The sequence below is a fragment of the Chiloscyllium plagiosum genome, unplaced genomic scaffold (assembly GCF_037043375.1).
Source record: "Chiloscyllium plagiosum isolate Xiang-an unplaced genomic scaffold, Cpla_swu_hap1 HiC_scaffold_19, whole genome shotgun sequence".
In the NCBI taxonomy this organism is placed as follows: domain Eukaryota; kingdom Metazoa; phylum Chordata; class Chondrichthyes; order Orectolobiformes; family Hemiscylliidae; genus Chiloscyllium; species Chiloscyllium plagiosum.
Genome location: NW_028270157.1, coordinates 18,705,393 through 18,732,165, shown reverse-complemented (window position 1 = coordinate 18,732,165; position 26,773 = coordinate 18,705,393). Strand labels below are relative to the sequence as shown.

The window sequence follows — 26,773 nt, the reverse complement described above, 5'->3', positions numbered from 1 at the left end:
ACCAGACTCAAAACATTGACTCTGTTTCTCTCTCCAGAGAGGCTGCCAGAGTTTCTCCAGCATTCTCCACTTCAGATTTCCAGCACTGCAGTATTTTGTTTCAATCTGATAGATGTTTGATAGCAAGGGTTATGGAGAGACTCATAAGCCAGAAAGAAAATTGGACTGGACCAATCACTTCATCTGACGAAGGAGCAGCGCTCCGAAAGCTTGTGATTTCAAATAAACCTGTTGGTCTATAACCTGGTGTCGTGTGACTTCTGATTTTATTTAAAAAGTGGGGCAGGCTCGAAAAGGCTTCCTGCTTCTACGGTCCAATGTCAGCCTTTCCCAGGGCACCCACAGGAATTGTGTCTCTACAAATGGACTGCAGCAGTTCAAGGTGGCAACTCACCAACAGCCTCACGCAGTGCAGTCAGGGATGGGCAACAAATGCAGGCTGGTGTGTCCCCCATGGATGAAAAATTTAAAGTTTAACAAAAAGTTATGGGACCCTCGTGTAGCACAGTGGTAGCGTCGGGAGTGTGATGCTGGAAAAGCACAGCAGGTCAGGCAGCACCCGAGGAGCAGGAGAATTGACATTTCGGCTCATTCCTGATGAAGGGCTTATGCCCGAGTGGTCAATTTTCCTGCTCCTCAGATGCTGCCTGACCTGCTGTGCTTTTCCAGCACCACATTCTCGACTCTGATCTCCAGCCTCTGCAATCCTCACTTTCTCCACAGTGGTATGTCCCTACACCTGGAGGCCCAGGTTCAAGTCCTACCTGTTCCAGAGGTATGTAATAACATCGCTGAGCTGGTTGATCAGAAAAATAGGTAAATATTTTTTTAAAAAGCATGTGAGAGATATACCATTGGGCCACAAGGGCATGGTGTTTTGCACAACAATGGAGGTGTCATAAGGAATGGCAGCTAGAAGCAACATTCAGCTGAAAGGATACGAGGTAGCGATCACAGAAACTGGATATAATTCAGAGCTCAGTATTCCCTGCAATGTGATCTTTACATGGGAGAGAAACTGGGAGTTGGGAAGAGGCACAATTTATCAAAGACACAATCACAGCAGTGGATTGAATGGACTTCAGTAGTTGTGTGCAGTCATTACGGCACAGGAGGCAGCCATTCGGCTCATTGAGTCCATACTTGCTCTCTGCAGATCGATCCAGGTAGTCTCTATTACCCAGCTCCATCCTTCATCTGACTACCTGCCTGCGTTAGCATTTTGCACACAGCTGTTTATTGGTGTTCTGGTTACCTTAAATATGTTGTACTTTATGTGGCCAATTTCGATGAAAATACTGGATGAATTGTCTGAGGACATCCTGCTTGAAAGTAGGGTCTTAAACCTAAAGACACACAGATAAGATTGAGTTAGTTTGATAGAAAGCAGCTCACAGCAAGGCTAATGCAAATCTGGCTGAAAATGTTTTGCTGGAAAAGCGCAGCAGGTCAGGCAGTATCCAAGGAACAGGAGAATCGACGTTTCGGGCATAAGCCCTTCTTCAGGAATGAGGAAAGTGTGTCCAGCAGGTTAAGATAAAAGGTAGGGAGGAGGGACTTGGGGGAGGGGCTTTGGAAATGCGATAGGTGGAGGGAGGTCAAGGTGAGGGTGATAGGCCGGAGTGGGGTGGGGGCGGAGAGACATGCAGGTCCTTGGACTCCTCTATCGCCAAACCATGGCAACACGACGGTTGGAGGAAGAGCGCCTCATCTTCTGCCTGGGAACCCTCCAACCACAAGGGATGAACTCAGATTTCTCCAGTTTCCTCATTTCCCCTCCCCCCACCTTGTCTCAGTCAAATCCCTCGAACTCAGCACTGCCTTCCTAACCTGCAATCATCTTCCTGACCTCTTCGCCCCCACCCCACTCCGGCCTATCACCCTCACCTTGACCTCCCTCCACCTATCGCATTTCCAAAGCCCCTCCCCCAAGTCCCTCCTCCCTACCTTTTATCTTAGCCTGCTGGACACTCTTTCCTCATTCCTGAAGAAGGGCTTATGCCCGAAACGTCGATTCTCCTGTTCCTTGGATGCTGCCTGACCTGCTGCGCTTTTCCAGCAACACATTTTCAGCTCTGATCTCCAGCATCTGCAGCCCTCACTTTCTCCCCTAATGCAAATCTGGCTCCAGGCAGGTTATCCTTAAAGAAAAATCCCACAAGCAGAGGGAGGCATTGCTGAGGCAGGTGGGAGGAGGGCATGCAAATAAATAGTTAAGACAAGCAAAGCTGTCAAGGCTGTCTGATCAGAGGAGAAATTGATCAGATGGCGGTGCTTGGTCTTTGCTATCAGTGAAACCCCGAGGAGAGACGAGGGTGGTGTCGCAGGTAGATGAAGATGGTGAGTAAAGCATTTGGCACGCTTGCCTTCATTGGTCAAAGCACTAACTATAGGAGTTGCGCCGTCATGTTACGGTTGTATAGGACATTGGTGAAGCCACTTGTGGAGTACGGCATAGAGTTCTGGTCACCCTGCGACAGGAAATATTGTTAAACTGGAAAAGGTGCAGAAAAGACTTACAAGGTTGTTACCATGGCTGGAGGGGTTGAGTTATAAGGAGAGGCTGCAACTTTTTTCACCAGAATGTAGAAGAATGAGGTGACCTTATGGAGATTTATAAAATTATGAGGATCATAGATAGGGTAGGGGAGTCTGAAACTAGGGGGCATAGGTTTAAGGTGAGAGGGGAAAGATTTAAAGGGGTCCTGAGAGGCAACTTTTTCACACAGAGGGTGGCGCATATGTGGAATGAACTGCCCGAGCAAGTGATAGATGCAGGTACAGTTACAACATTTAAAAGACTTTTGAACAGGAACATGAATAGGGAAGGTTTAGTGGGATATGGGCCAAACACAGGCAAATGGGACTGGTTTAGTTTGGGAAAACTGATCAGCATGGATGAGTTGGATCGAAGAGTCTGTTTCCGTGCTGTATGACTCTATGACCCTGTGTTGAGGAGTGACTCCCACAGGGGCACTGCTTGCAATAAGCTGCTGCCTCTGCTCAAGGAGGGGGTGGGGGGCACCCTACCGCAGGAGAAATGCTGGTGAGCTCTCTCCTAATTGGGATTTGAACATGCAGATTGGCGATTCATCACCTTGCAGTTGGATCAGGGACACATTCTGACGTGTTGGCCAGCACTTTCCCAGCTGCCAACACCCATCCCACCCTCCCCTCACCTGTATTCACACCATACCCAGAATGTGATTACCTTCTGCCCAATGTTTTCATTAACACACAATCAGTGAAACACCAGAGAGACTGAAGTTTTTTTCTGTTCACTCTTGGGACATGGGTGCCGCTGGCTTGGCCAGCATTTATTGCCCATCCCTAATTGCCCTTGAGAAGGTGGTGGTGAGCTGCTTTCTTGAATTGCTGTAGTCTATGTGCTGTAGGTTGGCCCACATTGCCATTAGGCAAGGAATTCCAGGATTTTGACCCAAGAACAGTGAACAGGAACTTGCAGGTAGGTGTTCAATATGGGAAATACAATCCCAGCATGGAACATGAAACTCACCCAATTACAGGAATCTGTTGGGGCACAATGGGCCATTTGACATTTCCAAATACAACATGTTTTCACATGGTATATTTCCCCCAGTATTAATTGCTGAGACACTCCATTCTACGTATTGCCCCAGTGTTGATTTCTAAGCTGCTCCCCAGCCTGTATTCATTCACTAACTAGTTACAGCTCATTTCCTTCTTTCCGCTAACTCCACCTTCAAGAACAACCACTGTCTTACTTACTGTAAGAGCCTTTCATGTGGAACTACATTGAAGACTATTTGAAGGACAGGCAGATTGCAAAGGAATACTTGCTGAAATCCACTGGGATTCCGTTCCCCATGGAGATTAAATTAGATAATTGAACTGGGATCAAGCAATCCCTACGCTCCCCCACGCATCCCCCACCCCCCACCCCCAATCCTCCCCAGTCGCAACCCCAGCCTGTTTTCAGATTTATACAGCTCTGAATCTCCTAACAATCTCAGAATCGCCCAATAATCTGGTTACTTGGTTTACAGCTATGCAATTCATGCATCTCCCTTGCTGAGTTATACATGTCCCTTCCACCAATGATATTTATAATCTTTGCCCAGCTCTCACCCAATGTCAGGTATCAGGACATTTTTATCATGCTGGATCCCTCTTTTCATAGCTCTCTCCTCCTTCAAATCCTTCCTGAATGTTACCTTTTCTACCATGTTTTTGGGTCACCTGGCTCAGTTTCAGATATATGTTTTTGTCCTATTGTATGAAGCCCCTTGGTCAACTTGACCATGAACTGAGGTTCATTGGTGTCACTTGTTGTTGGTGATTGGGAATCCTGGGGGCAGGTGATCCATACTCTTGTTAAAACATCCCTCCTCCAGCCAGCCACTCACTCACCTAACCCACAGCAGAGAACATTTTAAGGGGAACAGTTTACCTGGGTGAGGCAGTGAACAGTAACACTCTGTGAGCATAAAACGGTTTCCCCTCCACAAGAAATGTAACATCCGACATCTCTTTGTTATTCAGAAAGTGAGGATCTGGACAGAGGCAAAATGCAATATTAAATCATAACACAAAACTCAGCAGGTTACCTCGCAACATGAACTCAAACACAGGGCAACATTACAACATAAAGTGCAAGATTAAATTATAACAGAATCACAGGGTTATGTATTCATTCCTTGTTATCCTGTGCAGCCGTTTACTCATGAATTTAGCCCCAGACCCCATCTCACTTTTTCCCAATGATTCATCTAGTCTGACCACGCGGTAGAGAGCAGAGTTACATCATAGCAATGTCCATGTTTTGCGTTATCCATGGGAAGTCTATGCCCCAATCCCAACAGATAATGAGGCTTTGACATATTACAACTCAAAATGCAGGACACTACTACAACACAAAGTGCAGGGTAATCTCGAACTGAAACACAGGGTTACATTGCAATACAAAATGCAGAGTCAAATTGCAACACAAGCAGCAAACTCAGAACGTACCTAGCCGGGAAATCTGCTTCCGTTTGATCTCTGTAAACTTAGGAATTGGATAAGGACCATAACATTGGACAAAAATCCCTGCCAACTGCTGACTGATTGCTTCATTCTGAAATTAAAGGGTAATCAGAAGAGACAGTGACCATGAAGATTGTAGATATTTGCAAGATGTACTTGTCGTGTCCTGAGCACCAATGACACTTTAACACTCAACCACCAACTCAGCTTCCTTTCACCTCCACAACAATCGAGTGTGTGCTACTGGAGAAGCACAGCAGGTCAGGCAGCACCTGAAGAGCAGAAGAATCGACGTTTCAGGCAAAAGCCCTTCATCAGAAAGAGCTTCATCAGGCTTTTGCCCAAAACGTTGATTTTCCTGCTCCTCGGATTCTGCCTGACCTGCTGTGCTTTTCCAGCACCACACTTTCAACTCTGATCTCCAGTATCTGCAGTCCTCACTTTCACCTACCTCCATAACAATGCCTGCCTCAGCTCATCTGCTGCTTATCCTTGCGACTTGGCTGCTTCAATGACCCACTGCCCACCTCAATCCTTTCACCTTTGCTGAACTTCATCTAAATGCCTGCAGCGCATTCCCAAATGCAGACCAATTCCCATTCCCCCCCCTCCTCGGGAGGCTTGCAATAGGGTGGTGTGGGGAGTGCATTCTTTACAAGGTGAGAGTGATCTTTCCCACCCTTGGTAACAGGTACAGTTACACCATTTAAAAGATGTTTGGACAGGTACATGAATAGGGAAAAGTTCAATGGAAATGGGCCAAAAGCAGGCAAGTGGGACTAATTTAGTTTGGGATACCTGGTTGGCATGAACAAGTTGGACCGAAGAGTCTGTTTCTGTGCTGTATGACTATGTGCCATCTTAGTACGCAGGTACAGCAGATAATAAGAAAGGGATAGAGTGTGTTTGCGCTCACACGAACACCAGGAGATGGTGGAGTTGAGGTAATGTCAGTGGACTAGCAATCCAGAGGCCCAGGGTAATGATCTGGGAATAAAGATTCAAATCCTGCCAATTCAGTTAATAAAAATTTGTAATTGAGAGCTAGGTTCACTAACATCATTCACAAACTTGATTGAGTTTTTGAGGACATGACCATAAAGGTACACGATGGCAGAGCAGTAGACATAGTCTACATGGATTTTATTAAGGTCTTTGACAAGGGTCCACATGGTAGACTAGTTAGTAAAGTTAGATCACATGGAATTTAGGGAATTGGATACAAAATTGGTGTGACGGTTGGAGACAAAGTGTGTTGGACAAGGGTTGTTTTTCAGGCTGGAGAGCTGTGACCAGCAGTACTCCACAGGGAATGGTGCTGGGTCCACTAGTGTTTGTCATTTATATAAACGATTTGGATGAGAATTTAGGAGGCATGGTTACTAAGTTTGCGGATGACACCAAAATTGGTGGTATAGTTGACAGTGAAGATTATTTAAGATTACAAAGGGATCTTGATTGACTGGATGGTAGACTGAGGAGTGACAGATGTAGTTTAATTTAGATAAATATGAGGTATTGATTTTGGTAAGACAAACAAGGGCAAGACTTATACAGGTAATACTAGGGCTCTGGGGACTGCTGTTGAACAGAGACACCTAGGGGCTCAGGTACATAGTTCTTTGAAAATTGCGTCAGGTAGACAGGGTGGTTAAGAAGGCATTTAGCACACTTGCCTTCATTGCTCAGACTATTGAGTACAAGAGTTGGCACGTAATGTTGAGATTGTACAAGATGCAGGTGAGGCAACTTTAGGAGTACAGTGGAAGGTTCTAGTCGCCTGTTACAGGAAGGATATTATTAAATGGAAAAGTTTCAAAAGAGAATGACCAGGATGTTGCTGGGCATGGAGGCTTGATTTATAAGGAGAGGCTGGAAAGGCTGGCACTTTTTTCACTGGAGTATAGGAAGGGGGGGGGGTCTTTTTCCAATGATGGGAGAGTCCAAAACTAGGGGGCATAGCTTTAAGGTGAGGGGGAAAAGATTTAAAAGGAACCCGAGGGAGAACATTTTCTCATAGAGGGCGGTTTGAGCATGGAATGAACTACCAGAGGAAGTGGTAAGGATGGGCAATAAATGCTGGCCCAGCCATGCTAACCACATCCCCCATGAGAATCATTCAGTACTCAAACCTGCAGTCAGGTGGAAACCTCACCAGGAGCACATGAAAGACTACAGTAATTTCCTTCACCAAATACTCAGGTCTGACAGCATCTGCAGAGAGTGAGCGTGTTGCTTGTTGTCCTCCGATAGGGAAGTTGGTCAGCATTTTGCTCACTTTAAAATGAAGAGACACCCTACCTCGGGAGGCTTGCAATAGGGTGGTGTGGGGAGTGCATTCTTTACAAGGTGAGAGTGATCTTTCCCACCCTTGGTAACAGGTACAGTTACACCATTTAAAAGATGTTTGGACAGGTACATGAATAGGGAAAAGTTCAATGGAAATGGGCCAAAAGCAGGCAAGTGGGACTAATTTAGTTTGGGATACCTGGTTGGCATGAACAAGTTGGACCGAAGAGTCTGTTTCTGTGCTGTATGACTATGTGCCATCTTAGTACGCAGGTACAGCAGATAATAAGAAAGGCAAATGGAATTTTGGCATTTATTGCTAAAGGAATAGAGTATAAATGTAGGGAAGCATTGTTGCAGCTGTACAAGGCAGTAGTGAGAGCATCTGGAGTATTGTCTACAGTTTCGGTGGGATTTCCTATTACCAAGGGTGGAAGAGATCATTCTCACCTTATAAAGAATCCAGCACCACCACCCCTCCCCAAGGTGGGGTGTCTCCTCATTTTAAAGTGAATGAAATGCTGACCAACATCCCTATCGGGAGACAACGAGCAATACACCTCTCCCTCACCCACCTCCCCATTCAGTCTATCCACTCTCTCTTGCTGTCTCTCTCCCCACAGCTCTGCAAATGCTGTCAGATCCATTGAGTATTTGCAGCACTTCCTGCTTTTGTTTGTTGAAGTAATCGGACAGTTGGCAGAGAGCTGACTCAGGAAGGATGAGCCAAATAGCCTCATTTCCCACCAACTGAAGCCTGCTCTCATCGTGTATCTTTTTGCTGACTGGTCAGCAGTGACTGTATAATTTGGAAGTCCAGTGAAAGAAATTACAGTATTCTTTCATGTGCTTCTGGTAAGGTTTACGCCTGACTACAGATTCGAGTGCTGAATGATTCTCACAGAGGATGTGGTCTGTGTGGCCGGGTCAGCATTTGCTGCCCACCCCTAATTGCCCCTGAACTGAAGATCTTGCTCAGCCATTTCAGGGAACAGTTAAGAGTCAATACAGAGCGTAGAGTTACGTGTAGGCCAGACCAGGTAAGAAGAGTAGATGCCTTCTCTAAAAGGGCATGAAGTGAACCAGACAAGACTTTGTGACAATCGACAAGGATTACAGAGTTGTCACTAATTTAGCTTTTAGGATCAAAATTCCAATTTTGGGTGAATTTAAGACCACCAGCTGCTATGGTGAGATTCGAACCCATGCCCCCCTATACAATAATGTGCTGGAAAAACACTCCTGATGAAGAAGACCTTATGCTCAAAACATCGACTCTCCTGCTCCTCAGATGCTGCCTGACCAGCTGTGCTTTTCCAGCACCACACTTTTTGACTCCAATCTCCAGTCCTCACTTTCCCCCATCCCTATACATTAGCCTGGATATAAGCCCATTAGCTTACTACGCATAAAACAATGCCCATTGTTGGAGTTTTGAACAGGTGGTAAGGTGTTACCTTGCTGGCTCTCAGGATCTGAAACAGGAGTGGTAGACCCTGAAGGAGGAGGGCCTGATCACTGTACTCTTCCTCCTTGATGGTGTTGAACTCCTTCAGGATGCACTGGATGACCAGTCTGCGGTGTTGCAGGAATGCCGTGTTCAGGGATAATAACCATGAGTGCAGGTTCCACGGGACACCTGGGAGACAAAGGCAGTGTTCCAGGTACACATTACAGCACTGCATGACAGGCAACACCACCTTTCGTCCAAATTACAAACAACTTTGACTGGGTAAAGGAGGCTATTCTGTTTCCACTGCTTGGTACATCAGTAACTAGGGGTTCAGGATGGTCAGCAAGAGAGCTAGGAGAGAGATGTGGAGAAATGTCAGAGGTGGCACGGTGGCTCAGTGGTTAGCACTGCTGCCTCACAGTACCAGGGTCCTGGGTTCAATCCCAGCCTTGGGTGATTGTCTGTGTGGAGTTTGCACGTTCTCCCCGTGTCTGCGTGGGTTTCCTCCGGCTGCTCTGGTTTCCTCCCACAGTCCAAAGATGTGCAGGTCAGGTGAATTGGCCATGCTAAATTGCCCGTAGTGTTAGATGCATTAGTCAGAGTGAAAAGGGTCTGGGTGGGTTACTCTTTGGAGGGTCGGTGTGGACTTGTTGGACCGAAGGGCCTGTTTTCACACTGTAGGGAATCAAATCTACTTGTTAGAATTTGGACTGAGCTCCCTGGGAGAGTGGAGGAGGCTGATTCCATAGAAGATCTCACAACAGAGCTGGATACATATTTGAAAATGATGAATTTAAAGGTTACAGAGATAAGGCTGGAGAGTGGGCCTAGCTGGGTACCTCTTTCAGGACAGACACTATGGGTTGAATGGTCTTCTTCTGTCATGTAAAATTTTATGGTTCTATAATCTGTCCCCATGTTCAAACATTCAAACCCTGCATTTCAAAACAGCCTTATCATAGTGAGGGGCAGGTTTTTCTCGATTCGTTCATGGGATGTGGGCATTGCTAACTGGGCCACCGTTTGTTGCCAATCTTTATTTGCTCTTGAAGAAAGTGGTAGTCATTTTTTTTCTTTATTCATTCACAGGATGAGGGTGCCGCTGGTCAGGAAGTATTTTTTGCCGAACCCTAATTACCTAGAGGGCAGTTACCTTCCCTGAAGGACATTATTCAGCATCTGGCAAGGCTTAGAGCAAGGCCACCAACACCTCCCATACCTTGAAACCACACCGCACCTCTCTGCCCCACCCCTGACCAAATCTGGGGATGAGTTTCTACCTCCCAGCAGTGTCAGGGTCGAGGGGTTGCCACTCTAAAACGAGTCCTGCAATGTGGGGGCAGTTTGGTTTCACAGAGGCTGGACCTCTGATAAGTCCAAGGAACTGGTGGGGCCTGGCTATGAGGAGGGAGGGGCCCAGTTTGCGAGGCCTGGCTTGATGGTGGTGGGGGAGGAAGAGGAGGAATGAGAGGAGACTGTCTGATCTGGATGGAATACCTCTGACAGGCACTCTGATGCCTGACACCACCACTTGGCATGGGAATCTTGATGTTGTTTGATGTTTTTTAAGGCCTCAATAGGCCCAAGGATGAGCAGGCCATTTGACTTCCCCACTGCAGCCACTAAAGCGGGAGACACGGCCAGGAGTCAGGGCAGTGATGGCAGAACGAAGGTGGACTCTCTTTCAATGTATCTTTTTATTGTTAAACTATTCAAAATGGTGCCAGATTGTGGCAACAGTTGAAGCTTTTCACTGTAGTTTACGGTATTATTCACTGTATAACACAAGTGACAATAAATCATTCAATTCAATTCAAGGTCAGAAGCTGTCGGCAAGACAACAAGGCAGGCCACAAGTGGCAATTTGCAAGCTCCGACAACCAATGAAAGGACCCAACTCAAGTCCCAGTCCCTCAGTGCACAAGGGCTTGAAGGGCCTCAGGTTGTGACCTTTACCCATTGAGCCTCTGCAGCTGTTGCCCCAAGGTTTAGTGCATCCCTGAGTCCTGGACCTCAGAGTGTGTCAGTCGTAGAGTGGAAGTGTGGAAGCAGGCCATTCGGCCCATTGAGTTCCACACGGACCCTTCAAAGAGTATTCCATCCAGACTCTCACGTCTACCCCATCCCTATAACCCTGCATTTTCCCATGGATAATCCAACTTGCCTGCACATCCCTGGACACTATGGACAATTTAGCAAGGCCAATCCACCTAATCTGCAGACCTTTGTGTGAGGAAACTGGAGCACCCAGAGGAAACTCACGCGCATGTGCCAACTCCACACAGACAGTCACCTGAGGCTGGAATTGAACCTGGATCCGTGGCGCCGTGATGCAGCGGTGCTAGCCACTGAGCCACCATGCCACCCCAGTCTGCGGCACTTGGTCAAGGCCAACTCTTTGGACTGAAAGACCAATGAACTTCAAGCAAATGCATGAAGAAAAGTTCAATTTTATTTCACTTTCTGTAATATTCAATTTGAAATGTTTTGCCTTCAAGCTGAATAAATGACATGAAATGAAGACTATAAATATCAAAAGCATTCAAATTGTATTGTAGCACCTTGGGGTCGGAACATGGAGAAAAGTGGAATTTTAGTGTCCTTTCTGTAGTAGTCAATTTGTAATTTTTTTGGTAAATATTTATGCTAAGTAATTACCTTGGGTAAAAAGAAATAGCAATACATGATAGGAAACAGGAAACTCTCAGAAATTCTCAGCTCGCGTCTGGGGGAAAAACCACAGGGTATCCAAGGAGCTTGCATTTGCACAGCAACATCACAGAGCCTCTCAAAACACATCACAATTATTGTTGAGAGAAAAAAAATCATATTCTTCATCCTTCTGGAATTTAACATGGATGGACGGACAGAAGGACGGGAGAAAGGAGAGTGAGACAAACAGACAGACAAGAGGAAAGCGAGAGAGAGAGAAAAGAGGTGCAAGAGAGAAAAGAGGCGAGCGAGAGAGAAATAAAGAGGAGAGAGAGAGAAAAGAGGAAGGAAAGAGAGAGGAAAGAGGAAGGAAAGAGAGAGAAAAGAGGAAGGAAAGAGAGAGAAAAGAGGAAGGAAAGAGAGAGAAAAGAGGAAGGAAAGAGAGAGAAAAGAGACGGGAGGGAGAGAGAAAAGAGGAGAGGAAGAGAGTGAGAGAGAAAAGAGGTGAGAGGAGAGAGAAATAAAGAGGAGAGAGAGAGAGAAAAGAGGAAGGAAAGAGGGAGAAAAGAGGAAGGAAAGAGAGAGAAAAGAGGAAGGAAAGAGAGAGAAAAGACACAGGAGGGAGAGAGAAAAGAGGCGAGATAGAGAAAAGAGGAGGGAGAGGAGGAAGAGCGAGGAAAGGGGGACAGCGAGAAAAGGGGAGAGCGAGAAAAGGGGAGAGCGAGAAAGAAGAAAGAAAAAAGGAGAGAAAAAAGAGGAGAGAGTGAGAGAGAAAAGAGGAGCGAGAGAAAAGAGAAGAGCACAGGAGAAAAGAGATTGTGAGAGAAAAGAGTGAGAGAAAGGAGAACACGAGAGAAAAGAGAGAGAGAAAAGAGAGGAGCGCAAGAGAAAAGAGCGCACGAGAGAGAAAAAAGAGCGCAAGAGAGAAAAGAGGAGCGTGAGAGAGAAAAGAGAAGCGCAATAGAAAAGAGCAAAGACAGAGAGCGAAATATAATAAGGGAGAAAGAAAGAGACAGAAGGGAGAGATGGACAGAAAATGAGAGAGACAAAAATAGAGAGAGAGAGAGAGAGACACACACACAGGTAGAGAGCAGCAGAAACAGAAGAGACACACAGACAAGACACAGGAGACTACACAAACAGAGAGTGAGACAAAGACACAGAGACAGGTAGCAAGAAACAGACAGACAGAGGCCAGAGATGGGGGAGGGAGAAAGAGGGAAACACACATACACACTTACCAAATCCCCTGATGTCCATGGTAATGTCGACGTATCCATGCTCGGAGCTGTGATACACGGCCTCCCTCAGGACATTCAGTCGGGCCTTGTTGTTCCGGTTGGCGCCTGTGAAATTTGAGGTCGACCCTGCAGGATCTGTCCCCTCGGCCAGAATCTCCTCCAGGGACAATACGTTCCTCGTTTCCTTCTCCGAGTGGGCAAGCAATTTCCGAAACACATTCCTAAACAGGCAGGATGTGAAAATACAGGAATAACGCTCATGAGTGATTCCAAGGAATGGTGGGTGATGGCAGTCCCCAAACATGCAAACCTCAAGCAAACTAGGAAGCTGGATAAACTGCAACTCGCTGTATCCGATCCAAACCAGTGCCCACCTCGAGCAGTTCAGCCCCAGTTTACCCATCCGCTCCTCTCTGTCTGAATGCTCGTGCACCCCCATCCCCTCAGTGAGAGGTGCTGACCCCACACACCCACCCCACCCATTCCCCAGTTACCTGTGGCCATGAGCAGCAGCCTGGCTGTACGCACTCATGTCACCGTGTGGAGTGACTGAGAAGCCATTCCGACATGTCGTCCCAATCATCGGCTCTGCTCCCCGCTCCAGGAGTATATCCACAAGTTCAAAATTACCTGAAACCCCAACACATTTGTCCTGTCAGAACAAAGCTGTGTTCAGTTAATGATTCCAGTCTGACAGTTTCAATATAAACCAGTGAGTGATGGGTAATGTAGCACTGCGGACTGCCTGTTCCCATGAAAAAAGATTTTAAAAAAACCTTGCATTTAACTAGCCCTTCAGACACAACTGCACTCCCTCAGCACTGACCCTCCGACAGTGCAGCACTCCCTCAGTACTGACCCTCCGACAGTGCGGCACTCCCTCAGCACTGACGCTCCGACAGTGCGGCACTCCCTCAGTACTGACCCTCCCGACAGTGCAGCACTCCCTCAGCACTGACCCTCCCGACAGTGCGGCACTCCCTCAGCACTGACCCTCCGACAGTGCGGCACTCCCTCAGTACTGACCCTCGACTGCGCGCCCTCCCTCAACACTGACCCTCTGACAGCATGGCACTCCCTCAGTACTGACCCTCGACTGCGCGGCGCTCCCTCAACACCGACCCTCTGACAATGTGGTGCTCCCTCAGTACTGACTCTCTGACAGTGCAGCTCTCCCTCAGCACTGACCCACCAAGAGAGATGGGTGGGAGTGAACGAACAAAATAATAAACAAAAGACAGACAAAAAGAAAACCATAAAAATGTGATTGACCAGAAAACAACAAACATTAGGAACAAGCAATAGGCTGCAGTGTATCAAGATACACGAGCTGAAATATCTATGATTCTGAGGGGGCTTTGAAGGGTTGATGCAAGTTTACTCTCAAATGGAATCAGGACAAAAGGGAATGTTTTATGAATAAGTTGTCTCCCTTTTGACACAGAGATGATGCAGTTTTTTTGTCCAAGCAGTTCTTAAGTCTTTGGAATGCTCTTCTCCAAACTTGTGCTCTCGAACTTGCCGCTCCCTTAGCCAAGCTGTTCCAGCACAGTTACAACACTGGTATCTACTCGACAATGTGGAAAATTGCCTAGGTATGTTCAGTATTCAAATAGGTGGACAAATTAATGCCACATCAGTCTACTCTCGATCATCAGTAAAGTGATGGAAGATGTCAGCATATGCTATCAAGCAGCATCTGCTCAGTGACACCCAGTTTGGGTTCCACCAGGGTCACTCAGCCAATGACCTCATTCCAGCCCTGGTTAAAAAGAGCTGAATTCCAGAGGTGAGGTGAGGGCAACAGCCCTTGACATTGAGGCTGCATGAGTGTGGCATCAAGGAGCCTTAGCAATACTGGAAACAATGGGCATCAGGAGGCAAACTCTCCAGTGGTTGGAGTCATACCTGGCACATAACAAGAGAGCTTTGTTGTTGGAGATCAGTCATCTCAGCTCCAGGACATCTCTGCAGGAGTTCCTCAGGGTAGTGTCCTAGGCCCAAACATTTTCAGCTGCTTTATCAGTGACTTTCCCTCCATCTTAAGGTCAGAGGTGGGGATGTTGACCAACGATTGCATAATGTTCAGCATCATTCCAACTCCTCAGATACTGAAGCAGTCCATGTCCAAATGCCCCAAGATCTGGACAATATCCAGGCTTAGGTTGACAAGTGGCAAATAACAGTCACGCCACACAAATGCCAGGCTATCACCATCACCAATAAGAAACAAACTCACCACTGCCCTTTGACTTTCAATGCTGTTTGCATCACTGAATCCCAAATATCAATAGCCGAAGGGTTACCATTAGCCAGAAACTCAAATGGACTAGTCATATAAACACAATGGCTACAAGAGCTGCTGAGACACAAGGAACACTGCAGCAAGTAACACATCTCCTCACCCCCCAAAGCCTGTCCATCATCTACAAGGCACAAGTCAGGAGTGTGATGGAATACTCCCCACTTGCCTGGATGGGTGCAGCTCCAACAACACTCAAGAAGCTTCACACCGTCCAGGACAGAGCAGCCCACTTGATTGGCACTACATCCACAAACATCCATTCTCTCCACCACTGATGCTTAGTACACGCTGCTGCTGCTATCTACAAGCTGCACCGCAGGAATTCACTGAAGATCCTCAGACAGCACTTTCTATCTAGAAGGACCAGGGCAGCAGATACATGGGAACACTGCCACTACAAGCCACACACCATCCTGTCTTGGAAATATATCACCGTTCCTTCACTGTCGCTGGGTCAAAATTGTAGAATTCCCTCCCTAACGGCATTGTGGGTCCACCTACAGCAGCTCAAGAAGGTAGGTAACCCTCGCCTTCTCAAAGGCAACTAGGGACAGGCAATAAACGTTGGCCCAGTCAGTGACACCCATGCCCAACGAATGGATTTTTAAAAAAAGACCGTACTGGAGACATTTGACCATTGAATTTATTCAACACTGAATCAGGCAGATTTTTGACTGATAAGAAAGACTTCTGTTATAGGCATCACGATGGCAAGTTAACACCACGATCAAATAGAATGATTTTATTAAGCAGTGGAGCAGGGCTTGAGGCATCAAATGATCTATTCCTGCTTCTGTTGCATGTTCTTGGAGGATCACCAGGATGTCAGAGCAGAATATAGACTATTCTACCCTTGGAAGAAAGATAAAATCACAAGACCGAAGAACCCAGTGCCATTTCTGCATTTTTAGATTTGAAAATTATTACAATCCCAGATGTCGATAATACAGGTCAAGTTAAATTCCTAGCTCGATAGGTCATATTTTATTTAAATTAGTTAACGTGGTGGTTGGTCACTAAATCATATTCACATACGTAACAAACATAAGTAACAAAATGCAAAAGGAGATGGTAACGGTTGTAGTGAAGAAAACAAAACACTAGAGAGAGTGTGAATGGCCATAACATTTGAAATTTAATATCCCCATCCTCTAACCTCTCTGTGACCTCCCCTTCTGAACTTCCTCTCCTTTCAATGGTGTAAAGCCCACCCCTTTTCCACCTCCTTCTGTTCCTAAGAAATATCTCATTTGACTCGAAACGCTAACTTGGTTTCTCTCTCTCTCTCTCCCCACAGATGCTGCCAGACCTGCTGAGTTTCTCCAGCATTTTCTGATTCTACCTCAAAGAAGCAGATAGCCAGCCCAACTGCCGGAGTCTGCCACCTACTGCGCTGCTGCTCGCTTACCAGTGCTGGGGCAATCTACCCCATGGTCTCTGAACAGTTTACTGTTAGTTTCCAACTGATCCCTGATTGGGAGAAAGTGAGGACCGCAGATGCTGGAGATCAGAGTTGAGTGTGTGGTGTTGGAAAAGCACAGCAGGTCAGACAGCAGGAGAATCTATGTTTCAGGCATAAGCCCTTCCAGCACCACACCTAATTGGCAAAGGCATTGCCATGGAGGAAGAAATGGGACACTATAGGCTCCCAAGCTCATGGGTAATTTAAAAGAAAACAGAAGTCTTGAACTTAATTCTTTCATGAAATAAAATCATGATCGTGTGCTGCTTTTAGCGAAGCCTTGTTACACATTTGATGGTTATCTTAAATTCTGTTGTTAGTGCAACTCTGGATTGCTAAGCAAGTTCTGACCAATTGCGGAATCACATCTGACAGATGTCCTGTAGAAAGTAGACAAAGTAGAAAAAGGTCATCATGCAATTAGGCAGTTAGGGTCTGAACTCCAGGAATCAACTCTCTTCTGAACACCGGCAATGAGGCTTCCGAAGATAGGAGCTTGGAACCGAGACTATTAAGATACAAATTAGAACTAGGCCCTTCAAGCCTGCTCTGCCATTCAAGACAATTGCAGTTGATCTGCTGGTGGCTTCAAATCCACTTTCCTGCCGAACACCACCACACCTCCCCCAACCACTGCCACTGCATTCCATTATTAACCAAGAATCTCCTGCCTTCAAAATATTCAACAACCTGCCTTCACTAAAGTTTCAACAACTCAAGTCTTGGAAAGAATTTCCATTTTAAATGGGAAGACATCTTTTTTTTTCCCAATTATGTCCCCTGGTTCTACTCTCTCCCACGAGGGTGTCCATCCTATCAGCAAATTCCAAATGGATTCTCTGACAAATGTGCCAATTTTGATAAAAGCCCCAACCATTTGAGCTCTCGAGCTGTGGATTTGGAGGAACGTGCCATTGATGATATGCTCGAACACCTACAGTATTCCCAAGTCACTCACCGGCTGCAGCTGCTAGCTGCAATGGGGTCTCAGAGTAATTCTCACCCCCTTGTCCGACAGACCCTTCGACATTCGCACCAGCATCGAGCAGCAACTGCAGGAGAAGAGGAGAAAATTGTTAAAACTCCTGAACTGGGAGTCCCAAGTTCAAGTCCCACCTGCTCCAGAGGCGTGCAAAAACATCTCAGAACGAGTTGATTAGAAAATATCTTCTGGTTGACTTTTTGAGAAACCTGCATTTTTAACACTGACAGCAAAGGCCTTTATATATTCAAATCCTCCAGTAATAATGTACATCTCTAAATGTAGCCATCTAGTTACCATGTATCTGGTAGTTAGTCTCTTGTAGAAAGAGTGCAGAGGTGGTTTACCAGAAATGGTTCCAGGAATGAAACACTATCATTGTTAAGCAGGGTGGGGGGGGGCAGGGCATGTTCTGGTCATTTGGCACACTGACCTCTACACCGCTGAAGCCAGGCACCCACTCACAGACACGTCCTCTTACTGCCCCCTCGAACACGAACTCACCTCCCATCACCAAACCATCATCTCCCAGATCATTCACAACCTCATCATCTCTGGGGATCTCCAACCTCATCTTCCATGAACCCCGCACCGCCCGATTCCACCTCCTACCCAGGATTCACAAACCTGCCTTTCCCGTCGACCCATTGTCTCAGCCTGCTCCTGTCCCACTGAACTCACCTCTGCTTACCTTGACACTGTCCTGTCCCCCCTCAGTCCAGGAACTCCCCACCTACTTTCGGGAAACACCCATGCCCTTCACCTCTGCCAAGACTTGCATTTCCCTAGCCCCCTATGCTTTATCTTCACCATGGGCAAACAGTCCTTGCACACATCTGTCTGCCACGACGAAGGTCTCCAAGCCCTCCGTTCCTTCCTCTCACGCCGTCCCAATCAGTACCCTTCCACTGACACCCTCATCCACCTGGCTGGTCCTCACCCTTAACAACCTCTCCTTCCAATCCTCCCGCTTCCTACAAACTAAAGGGGTAGCCATGGGCACCCACATGGGCTCCAGCTTTGCCTGCCTCTTTGTCGGGTATGTGAAACAGTCGATCTTTCACAGCTACACCAGCACCATCTCCCACCTTTTCCTCCGCTACATCAATGACTGTATCGGTGCTACCTCGTGCCCCACGAGGAGATTGAACAGTTCAACCTCACCAACCTCAAATTCACTGAGACCACCTCGGACACCTCACTTCACTTCCTGGACCTCTCCATCACCATCTCCAGCAACAGACTAATCACGGACATCTACTACAAACGCACAGACTCCCACAGCTACCTGGACTACACCTCCTCCCACCATGCTATCCCTTATTCCCAATTCCTCCGTCTCCACTATATCTGTTCCCAGGATGACCAATTCCTGCACCTCCACCCTCGAATCCCATCCCTCCCAATGCAACAAGGACAGAACGCACCCCCCCTCCCTGGTGCTCACCCACCAACCTTCCCTCCGCAACTCCCTCATCAGGTCCACACTCCCCACCAGTCCTTAGCCCACTACTGGCAACTTCCCCTGCCATCACAGGGAGTGCAAAACCTGCATCCACACCTACACCCTCACCTTCATCCAAGGCCCCAAAGGATCCTTTCACATCTGACACAAATTTACCTGTACCTCCACTAATGTCATCTACTGTATCCGTTGCACCCAAAGTGGCCTCCTCTACATCAGGGAGACGGGACGCCAACTTGCAGATCATTTCAGAGAACATCTCTGGGACATCCACATCAACCAACCCCAGTGCCCAGTGGCTGAACAATTCAATTCCCCTTCCTAATCCACCAAGGACATGCAGGTCCTGGGCCTTCTCCATCACCAAACCGTAACCACCCAACGCCTGGAGGAAGAATGCCTCACCTTCTGCCTTGGGACTCTGCAACCCCACGGCATTAATGTGGATTCACCAGTTTCTTCATTTCCCCTCCCCCTCCCACCTTATCCCAGTCCCAACTCGGCACTGCCCTCTTGACCCATCCATTATCTTTCCCATCTATCTGCTCTACCCTCCTCTCCAACCTATCACCTCTTTCCCACCTTCATCTATGTATTGCAGTCCCAGATACCTTCCCCCCAGCCTCACCCCCTTCCAATTTTATCTCTCAGCCCCCCACCCATAAGCCTAATTTCTGATGAAGGGCTTATGCCCGAAACATCAGTTCTCCTGTTCCTTGGATGCTGTCTGACCTGCTGTGCTTTTCCAGTATCACTCTTGACTCTGATCTCCAGCATCCGCAGTCCACACTTTCTCCTACTGGTGATGGTGGGGGAGTTTGAAGAGCAGAAGGTAGGATCAGAAGTTAGGAGGGGATTTGGAACACTGCGGGGACTATTAGGGTTAGTCAGGCACCAGAGCAGGGTGGGTGTTCATGGGGGAGAGGCAGCTGCAGGGAGCAATGAATACAGAGAAATCAAAATGTCCAATGAGGCCTACATGTGGCTTCCTCTCAATGCCTAAAGGTGGCATGTTATCAGTATTACCCTCCTCTGTAGGCGTCACAGCAGGTTCTGTCTCAAAACTCTACAGATTGAGGTCTGAGTTGTAATGATAACACCCAGTCTGCATAGTGATTCCTCACTTCCCCCTTTCAGCTGAGGCTGAAACCTGATCCAGGTCCCTGAGTGAGAAGCTATTCAGGAAAATCTTCTTTAAATTGCCTTGAGCACTAAATCCTCTCTTCCTGAAACCAGTTTGCAAACGCAAGTCCTGTTCGAACTGTTGGCAAGGTGTCAATACAATCAACTGACAGACTCTGCACTCGGAGTGTGAAGTCTCTCACAGGATGAGCGTGTGTGTGGAGAAATTGCTGACGAGTTTTAATCTGATCCATTGTGCCAGGAAAGGGGGACCTACTTTCATGTATTAAATAGAGGAGCAAATGAAGGTTTTAACATTGTTACAGCTGATCAGGAAAGTGATGGCTTGTGGTATTTTCCCTAGATTACTAATCCTGAACCTCAAGCTAATGATCTGGGAACAGTTTAAAATCCCACTTGGCTGATGGGGACATTTGAATCAAAAATAATAAATTAAAAGCTAGCCTAATTGTCACAGTATAGCCATCATTGATTGTTGGGAATCAGACAGGTTTTTACTAATGTCTGTTGGGGAAGGAAACCGCTGTCCTTACCAGGTCCAGTCTACATGTGACTCCAGACCCACAACTGCTCTCTGAAATGGTCCTAACAAGCCACTCAGATTCAGGAACAATGAGAGATGGGTAGTAAATGCAATCCCACGAAGGAACGAAAACAAAAAAGGTCAGGTAATGGCCATACCACATCCTTTAAATGAAGCAAGATTGTGAAAACAAACCTGAAGTCAAGGTGCACAAATGTTGAAAATCCTTCTTGTCTCTAGCTATGTCTTGCTGCAATGGAGTGAGATTTTCAGAACCTCTACATTTAATTTACAGCCTGCACTGACCATCGGAGAATATTCAATGACACAGACTACAGGACTTTCTGCTTGATTTAGTTACTGATCATTAATATTCCTCTTTAGATAAGTGGCAGCACTTGATGACTGTTGTGGATTACCTGAACTACAGCGATGTGACCATGTAGCACAGCCAGGGTCAGAGCAGTCCAGTGTCGTGTCTCCAAAGGGATAGACGGGTATTTGAGAGATGGGCTGGGAACCTGTAGCACATAGAACAAGTTATCAAGTCAGACTGAGTTTATGTACACTAACACACACACAGTCCAACTGATGTTTGCGCACAGGAAATTGCACACCAATACACACATGCTCCAACACACAACTCACACCAATGTACATACAGGTACAAGCATGTGTACAGACTGCAATATGATGTTCTGATCCCAGTTGGTTTTATAACTGGACAAGTTAGATCCCAAACTAAAATCTGACTTAATGGATCATATTTTGTTTTTTTTCCTGGTGTTAACGAAATGGTCTTTCACTGAAACACAAACATATGATTCTACAGCTTCCGTTTTAACAATAAAACAAGTTAATAGCACTGAAGAAATGAAGTTATTTAAATACGACATAAGTTTAAAGATTTTGAAACACATGGTAAATTATAATCCAATTAACCTGAACAGCGCTTCTTTACAATACTCAACCACCAGAGAGAGAATTCTCTTTCTATCAAACAGAGCTTGACTCAGCCGTGGCTTCAATTCCCTAATCCTGAGAACCTGATGGCTTTTTCCTCAATTCTTCCTACAACTGAGCATTGCTTTTCTTAGCATCAAAATATCTCTTCAGGATTTTAACCAAACACTTCTGACCTGGAACTTTAAAACTAAACTTCTTACACTGAAGTAAAGTATTTCTTAACAGTTGCAAACTATTTCACACATCCAGGTTCAGGTAACATTTCTACAAAGCTGCCAAACTGAAATCCAAGAGCTTTTCTCCAAGTTAGAGATATTTCCCCTAATTAGAAGAAAATCAACCAACCATTTTCTGGCCTTTTAAACTGAAAGCTGAATGCACAACTGTCTACTTTTCTCAATTGTAAACTCTCCCAATCAGAACAGTTACCCATCAACCTCTAATAACTCAAATAAAAGCAAAAAACTATGGAAGCTAGAAATCTGACAGAAACCCAGAGAATGCTGGAGAAATTCAGCAGGTCTGACACCATTTACGGAGACAGAAACAGAGATAACGTTTTAAGTCCAGTATCAAAATGTTATCTCCATGTCTCTCTGACATTGCCAGTCTTGCTGAATTTCTCCAGCATTCTCTTTTTTTTTAAATCTTCAAGAACTCTTTCTCTCTCAGACTGTTGTTAGTTTTTATAACTAAATCACTATGGCTACAAAAATATCAACAAATTAATCATTAAACCATCTCAAACATGCAGACCAAAACCCACATACCACTAATTCAAAGTCCAACCTCAAAGATAAATTATATTTAAAATAAAGCAAATACTTTACATCACAGCGTACACACATGCTATCCAACACACACACACCAGCTCAAAAACACCAAAACCACAAAAATACAGAAAGGCTTAATTATAGTTGGTAACTGCTAATAGCATGGAAACATCATTGACATGTATTTTATATCAGTGCTGATGTTTACAGAGAAGAGCAAAAAGGACAAAAAAAGGAAAGAAAGAACTTGAAGTCTAACACAAGGCATCTCATCAAATTAATTATTTTGAGGTGTTGTTTTGTGTGACAAATGCAATGGCCAATGAGTATACAGCAAGACCCCACACATAGCAGACTCAGTGATAGCATTCAAAAGGAAATTGGATAACATTGCATACATATGACAAAAATACAGGAAAAAAACCTGATATTGCTCTTTCCAGCATTACAAGAGGGACTTCACAAACACTTATTGGCTGTAAAGTACTTTGAGATGTTCGTTGGTTGTGAAGTTGCCACATAAATGCAAGATTTTCTTTAAGAACCTGCATTGCCAAAGTGGTCTTCATCTACACTGTAACATTCTCCGACAGCAAAATTCCATTCTTGTCAATGGTAGAAACAGGTGCCAAAGCCAGTGCATACATTCAATAACTGCAATCAGAAATTACACATCAGAGTGGAGGGAAAGGCTGGTACAACCATGTGCACCTTAAATATTAATGAATTAATTAATCCATAAAGACATCGGGTCTAACAGATGGAAACTAATACAGCCCCACCCAATAAATCACATACTTGCTATTTACAGGATATTCAGGTGCAGAATATTTTGAGCTTTTGGAGGATCTCTTTCCTTTATGATAAATGTACTGATAATTAACAATGTCCAGTTACATAGACCTGTTAATACAGTAAAACATCTCTAACACACTTCGCAGGAGTGTGGTCAATGAGTGGGCAACGCTGAAGGAGTACTGCACTGTTGGAGGTACTTTCTTTCCAGATGACACCTTAAACCGAGAACCCGTCTGCTCATTCAGGTGAACGTAAAAGATTATGATCCACCTGATTATTTTGAAATGTAGGCATGTTTGCCCTGATATCCAATATATAACCTTTAATCAACATCACATCCAGGTAACCCTGTTATTATCAGGCAGCTGCATGTGGGACCTTGCTATGCACAAATGTGCTGTTGCATTTTCCACATGACAGTGCCGACTAAACTTCAAAAGTACTTCACTTGCTGTAAATCCAATGACTCCTGGTGGACAGGAAAAGGTGCTATACAAACGTTTAAGACTCACTCTGCAGCCTCGATCATTCTCATTACCTCACAGTTTACATCTGCTCCGGCATCAAGTAACATCTGGACCATGGCCTCATCTCCCCGAGCACAGGCATACATTAGTGGACTCAGACCCTGCGCATTAAAAAGTCCATATTCACAGATTATGCAATAGCTAGAGCTGCATTGATTAATATTAGAAGATAAATGTTAAGCGACTTATAAGATGCTCCATGCTATCTGTAGTTAAACATAACTGAGATAACTGGTACATTACTTTTAAAATTCCTACCCAAAAGTGAAAGGTACTTCTAAAATACATGCCAGCACCAAATTGGACACAACAGCAATATTTACAATAATGTGATCCAGATCATGGATCCTTCCCAGAAAATAACCCGCAGAAATAATTTTATTTGCATTATGACAATGATTACACATGAATATTGTAAATGTGGCTAATTCGTGACATTAACCTGACATTGGAAAGACACATTTTTAAGGTGAGAGGAAAGAGATTTTAAAAAGACATGGAGGGCAATTTTTTTTCTTTTACACAGAGGGTAGTTAGTGTGTGGAATGAACTTCCTGAGGAAGTGGTGGATGTGGGCACAACTGCAATGTTTAAGAGAGAATTGGGTAAGTACATGAAGAGGAAAGGTTTGGAGAGATATAGAGCAGGCAGGTGGGACTAGTTTAGTTTGGGATTATGTCCGGCATGGACTGATTGGACCAAAGTGTCTGTTTCCATGCTGTATGATTCTGTTTGAGGGATGTTAAATGAATGCTGGAGGAAAATGGCACAGAATTGTCAGCCATTTATATTTCTCAAGCAATTTAACAAATGAGAAGGGATTTCTATTCTGAAATGCTTCAACTCACAGCCCACTGCTGTACCTGCTCACTCCTGGTGTTGATGCCATCAGGTCCCAGAAGGTTAATAGCCTGATTGACCAGGTCTGTCCTGCCACAGTTCAACATGCGGAATCCCAGCCCTTGGTGAAACTTGGCCTCAGTCGCTGCTGCGTCAAGTTTCAGGGAGGCAGAGAAGCAGTCATCAGCTCTGTGAGAGAGAGAGAGAGAGAAAGAAAGAGAGAAGGGAGCTCAATCACAAGTAGTACAAGAGGGGCATCATGTCTGTCTTGTTGAGCTCAGAGATCATCTGTTCAAATCTCACCACAGTGAGCCATGACATTCCATGCAAATATTCCAGGAATGTGCAAATAGGTTATAGACAGGCAGCAATGCCCATAAAATCCCAGTGTATCTGACCTGCATGTGATTCTCACAGACCTCAATAGAGTGGGCAATAATTACAATCTTCAAGCAAGGATTCCATTGGAGGGAATAGCTCCTTCCATTTCTCCTTCCATTCTTTTCTGTTGTCTCTCTCAGCTTTGTTACTGTTCATCCTTTAATGCGTTCTCCCCTTTTCTCTCTCTTTCTCCTGTGGGCTGCTTTTCCTGACTTTCCCCTGTCCTCATTTTTAAACACACCTCCAGGGAAGGTGGGACTTGAACCTGGGGCTTCTGGTCCAGAGGTAGGGATGTTACCACTGTGCCAGTATAGCCCTCCCGTCTGTAGATTCAGTTTAACAACCTTCCCCCGATCTCTCAACCCTGTTCACTTCCCTGACCAACAGCCAATGAAGAGCAGGGGCTAAGAAAGGCTGGGAGAATGCGAAAGGACAGAGTCATAGAGCTGTATCATTCAGCCCAACTTGTCCATGATGATCAGATATCTTAAATTAATCTAGTTCTGTTTGCCAGCATTTAGCCCATATCCCACTAAATCTTTCCTATTCATATACCTATCCAGATGCCTTTTATATGCAAGCCTCCACCATTTCCTCTGGCAGCTCATTCCAGACACACACCATCCTCTGTGTGAAAAAGTTGCCCCTTAGCTCCCTTTTAAATCTTTCCCCTCTCACCCTAAACCCATGTAAACCAAGCCCCCTGCAGTAAATCAGGAGACTGTAAGGGAAGGAGTTAGGGAGATTCAACACTCTCCCTCCTACCCCCATTAACCTCTCAGTGCTGTTTTTTGAGTGCCCCCTGTCAGTAGGGTTTAGAGTTACGGTCGTACTTTAGCTGGCGAGGTTCACAATCAACTCCAGGGAGCAAGAGGCGGGCAGCTTGTCGCACATCGTCACTGTCGATGGAAAAACTTCGGCGATGCTCAGCGTGGGCCACAGCCACTCGTATCCACTCCATCAATGGAGGCAGTACCAGGAATGGCCTGTAGATGACAGCACAGCCTTAATGCTCCAAACTTCACTCAAACGTATCACCCATACATTCTGACTGAGTTCAAAACTAATGGTGACATACAACAGAGTCATGCAACATGGAAACAGACCCTTCAGTCCAACTAGCACACACCGACCATGTTCCCATGACCCCACCTACATGCACTTGGCCCCTATCCCTCCAAACTTTTCCTATTCATGTACTTATCCAAATGTCTTTTAAACATTGGAACTGTACCCATATCCACCACTTCCTCTGGCAGTTCATTCCACACATGAAGGACTCTGTGCATAAAAAGGTTGCCCTTGTGCCCTTTATAAATCTTTCTCCTCTCACCTGAAAGTATGCCCCCTATCTTTGAAGTCTTCCACCCTAGGGAAAAAAGACCCTCGTCATTCACCTTAGCTGCCCCTCGTGATTTTATAAACCTCAATCATCTGGATCATCCTGCAGCTCAAGTTCAATAATGAAACTTTCAAGTTTACTCAGCTGCACATACAATAATCCAACAAACTGAGAACAGGCCTGTTAACCAGCTCTTGGTTTTGAGAGAAATGGCAGGCACAAGAAGGGGAGTGTTCTGCTCTCCTTCAAACAGCCTCATGGGTTTCAGACAGTGAGCTGGCATCTGCTTCACATCTCACCTCTGGCACTGTAGCACCCCTCAGTACCATACTGACACTGTTGCTTCGGTGGCCTACTCCAGTCTCTCACTTTTAGAAAAGAAATCATTCATGGAATGTGGGCAAATCACCCCACTGCCCATCCCTAACTGGATATTAAAAGTCAACCCCACTGCTGCAGGTCTGGAGTCACATGTAGACCAGGCATGGAAAAGGTCGGCAGATTTCCTTCCCTAAGGAACATGAGGTTTTAAAATGACAATTGATAATGGCTACATGGTCATCATTAGTTCAGTGTTTAATTAAAGTCAATTTTCACCATCTGCTATAATCGGATTCAAACCCT

General features: G+C 45.7%; 1 protein-coding gene across 1 annotated transcript in view; it reads right to left on the bottom strand.

Moving 5' to 3' along the window:
- Positions 1-26,773, bottom strand: part of abtb3b (ankyrin repeat and BTB domain containing 3b) — a 142,714-nt gene that overhangs the window by 4,118 nt on the left and 111,823 nt on the right. Inside the window, exons 4-14 of the mRNA XM_043709855.2 lie at positions 25,641-25,793; positions 24,450-24,615; positions 23,598-23,687; positions 20,942-21,043; positions 17,368-17,461; positions 13,137-13,272; positions 12,643-12,863; positions 8,754-8,935; positions 4,993-5,098; positions 4,433-4,535; positions 1,256-1,346 (exon numbers count right to left, since the gene is read on the bottom strand). Of these exons, the coding sequence (XP_043565790.1) occupies positions 1,256-1,346; positions 4,433-4,535; positions 4,993-5,098; positions 8,754-8,935; positions 12,643-12,863; positions 13,137-13,272; positions 17,368-17,461; positions 20,942-21,043; positions 23,598-23,687; positions 24,450-24,615; positions 25,641-25,793 (1,444 nt within the window). The remainder of the gene's footprint in view (positions 1-1,255; positions 1,347-4,432; positions 4,536-4,992; positions 5,099-8,753; positions 8,936-12,642; positions 12,864-13,136; positions 13,273-17,367; positions 17,462-20,941; positions 21,044-23,597; positions 23,688-24,449; positions 24,616-25,640; positions 25,794-26,773) is intronic.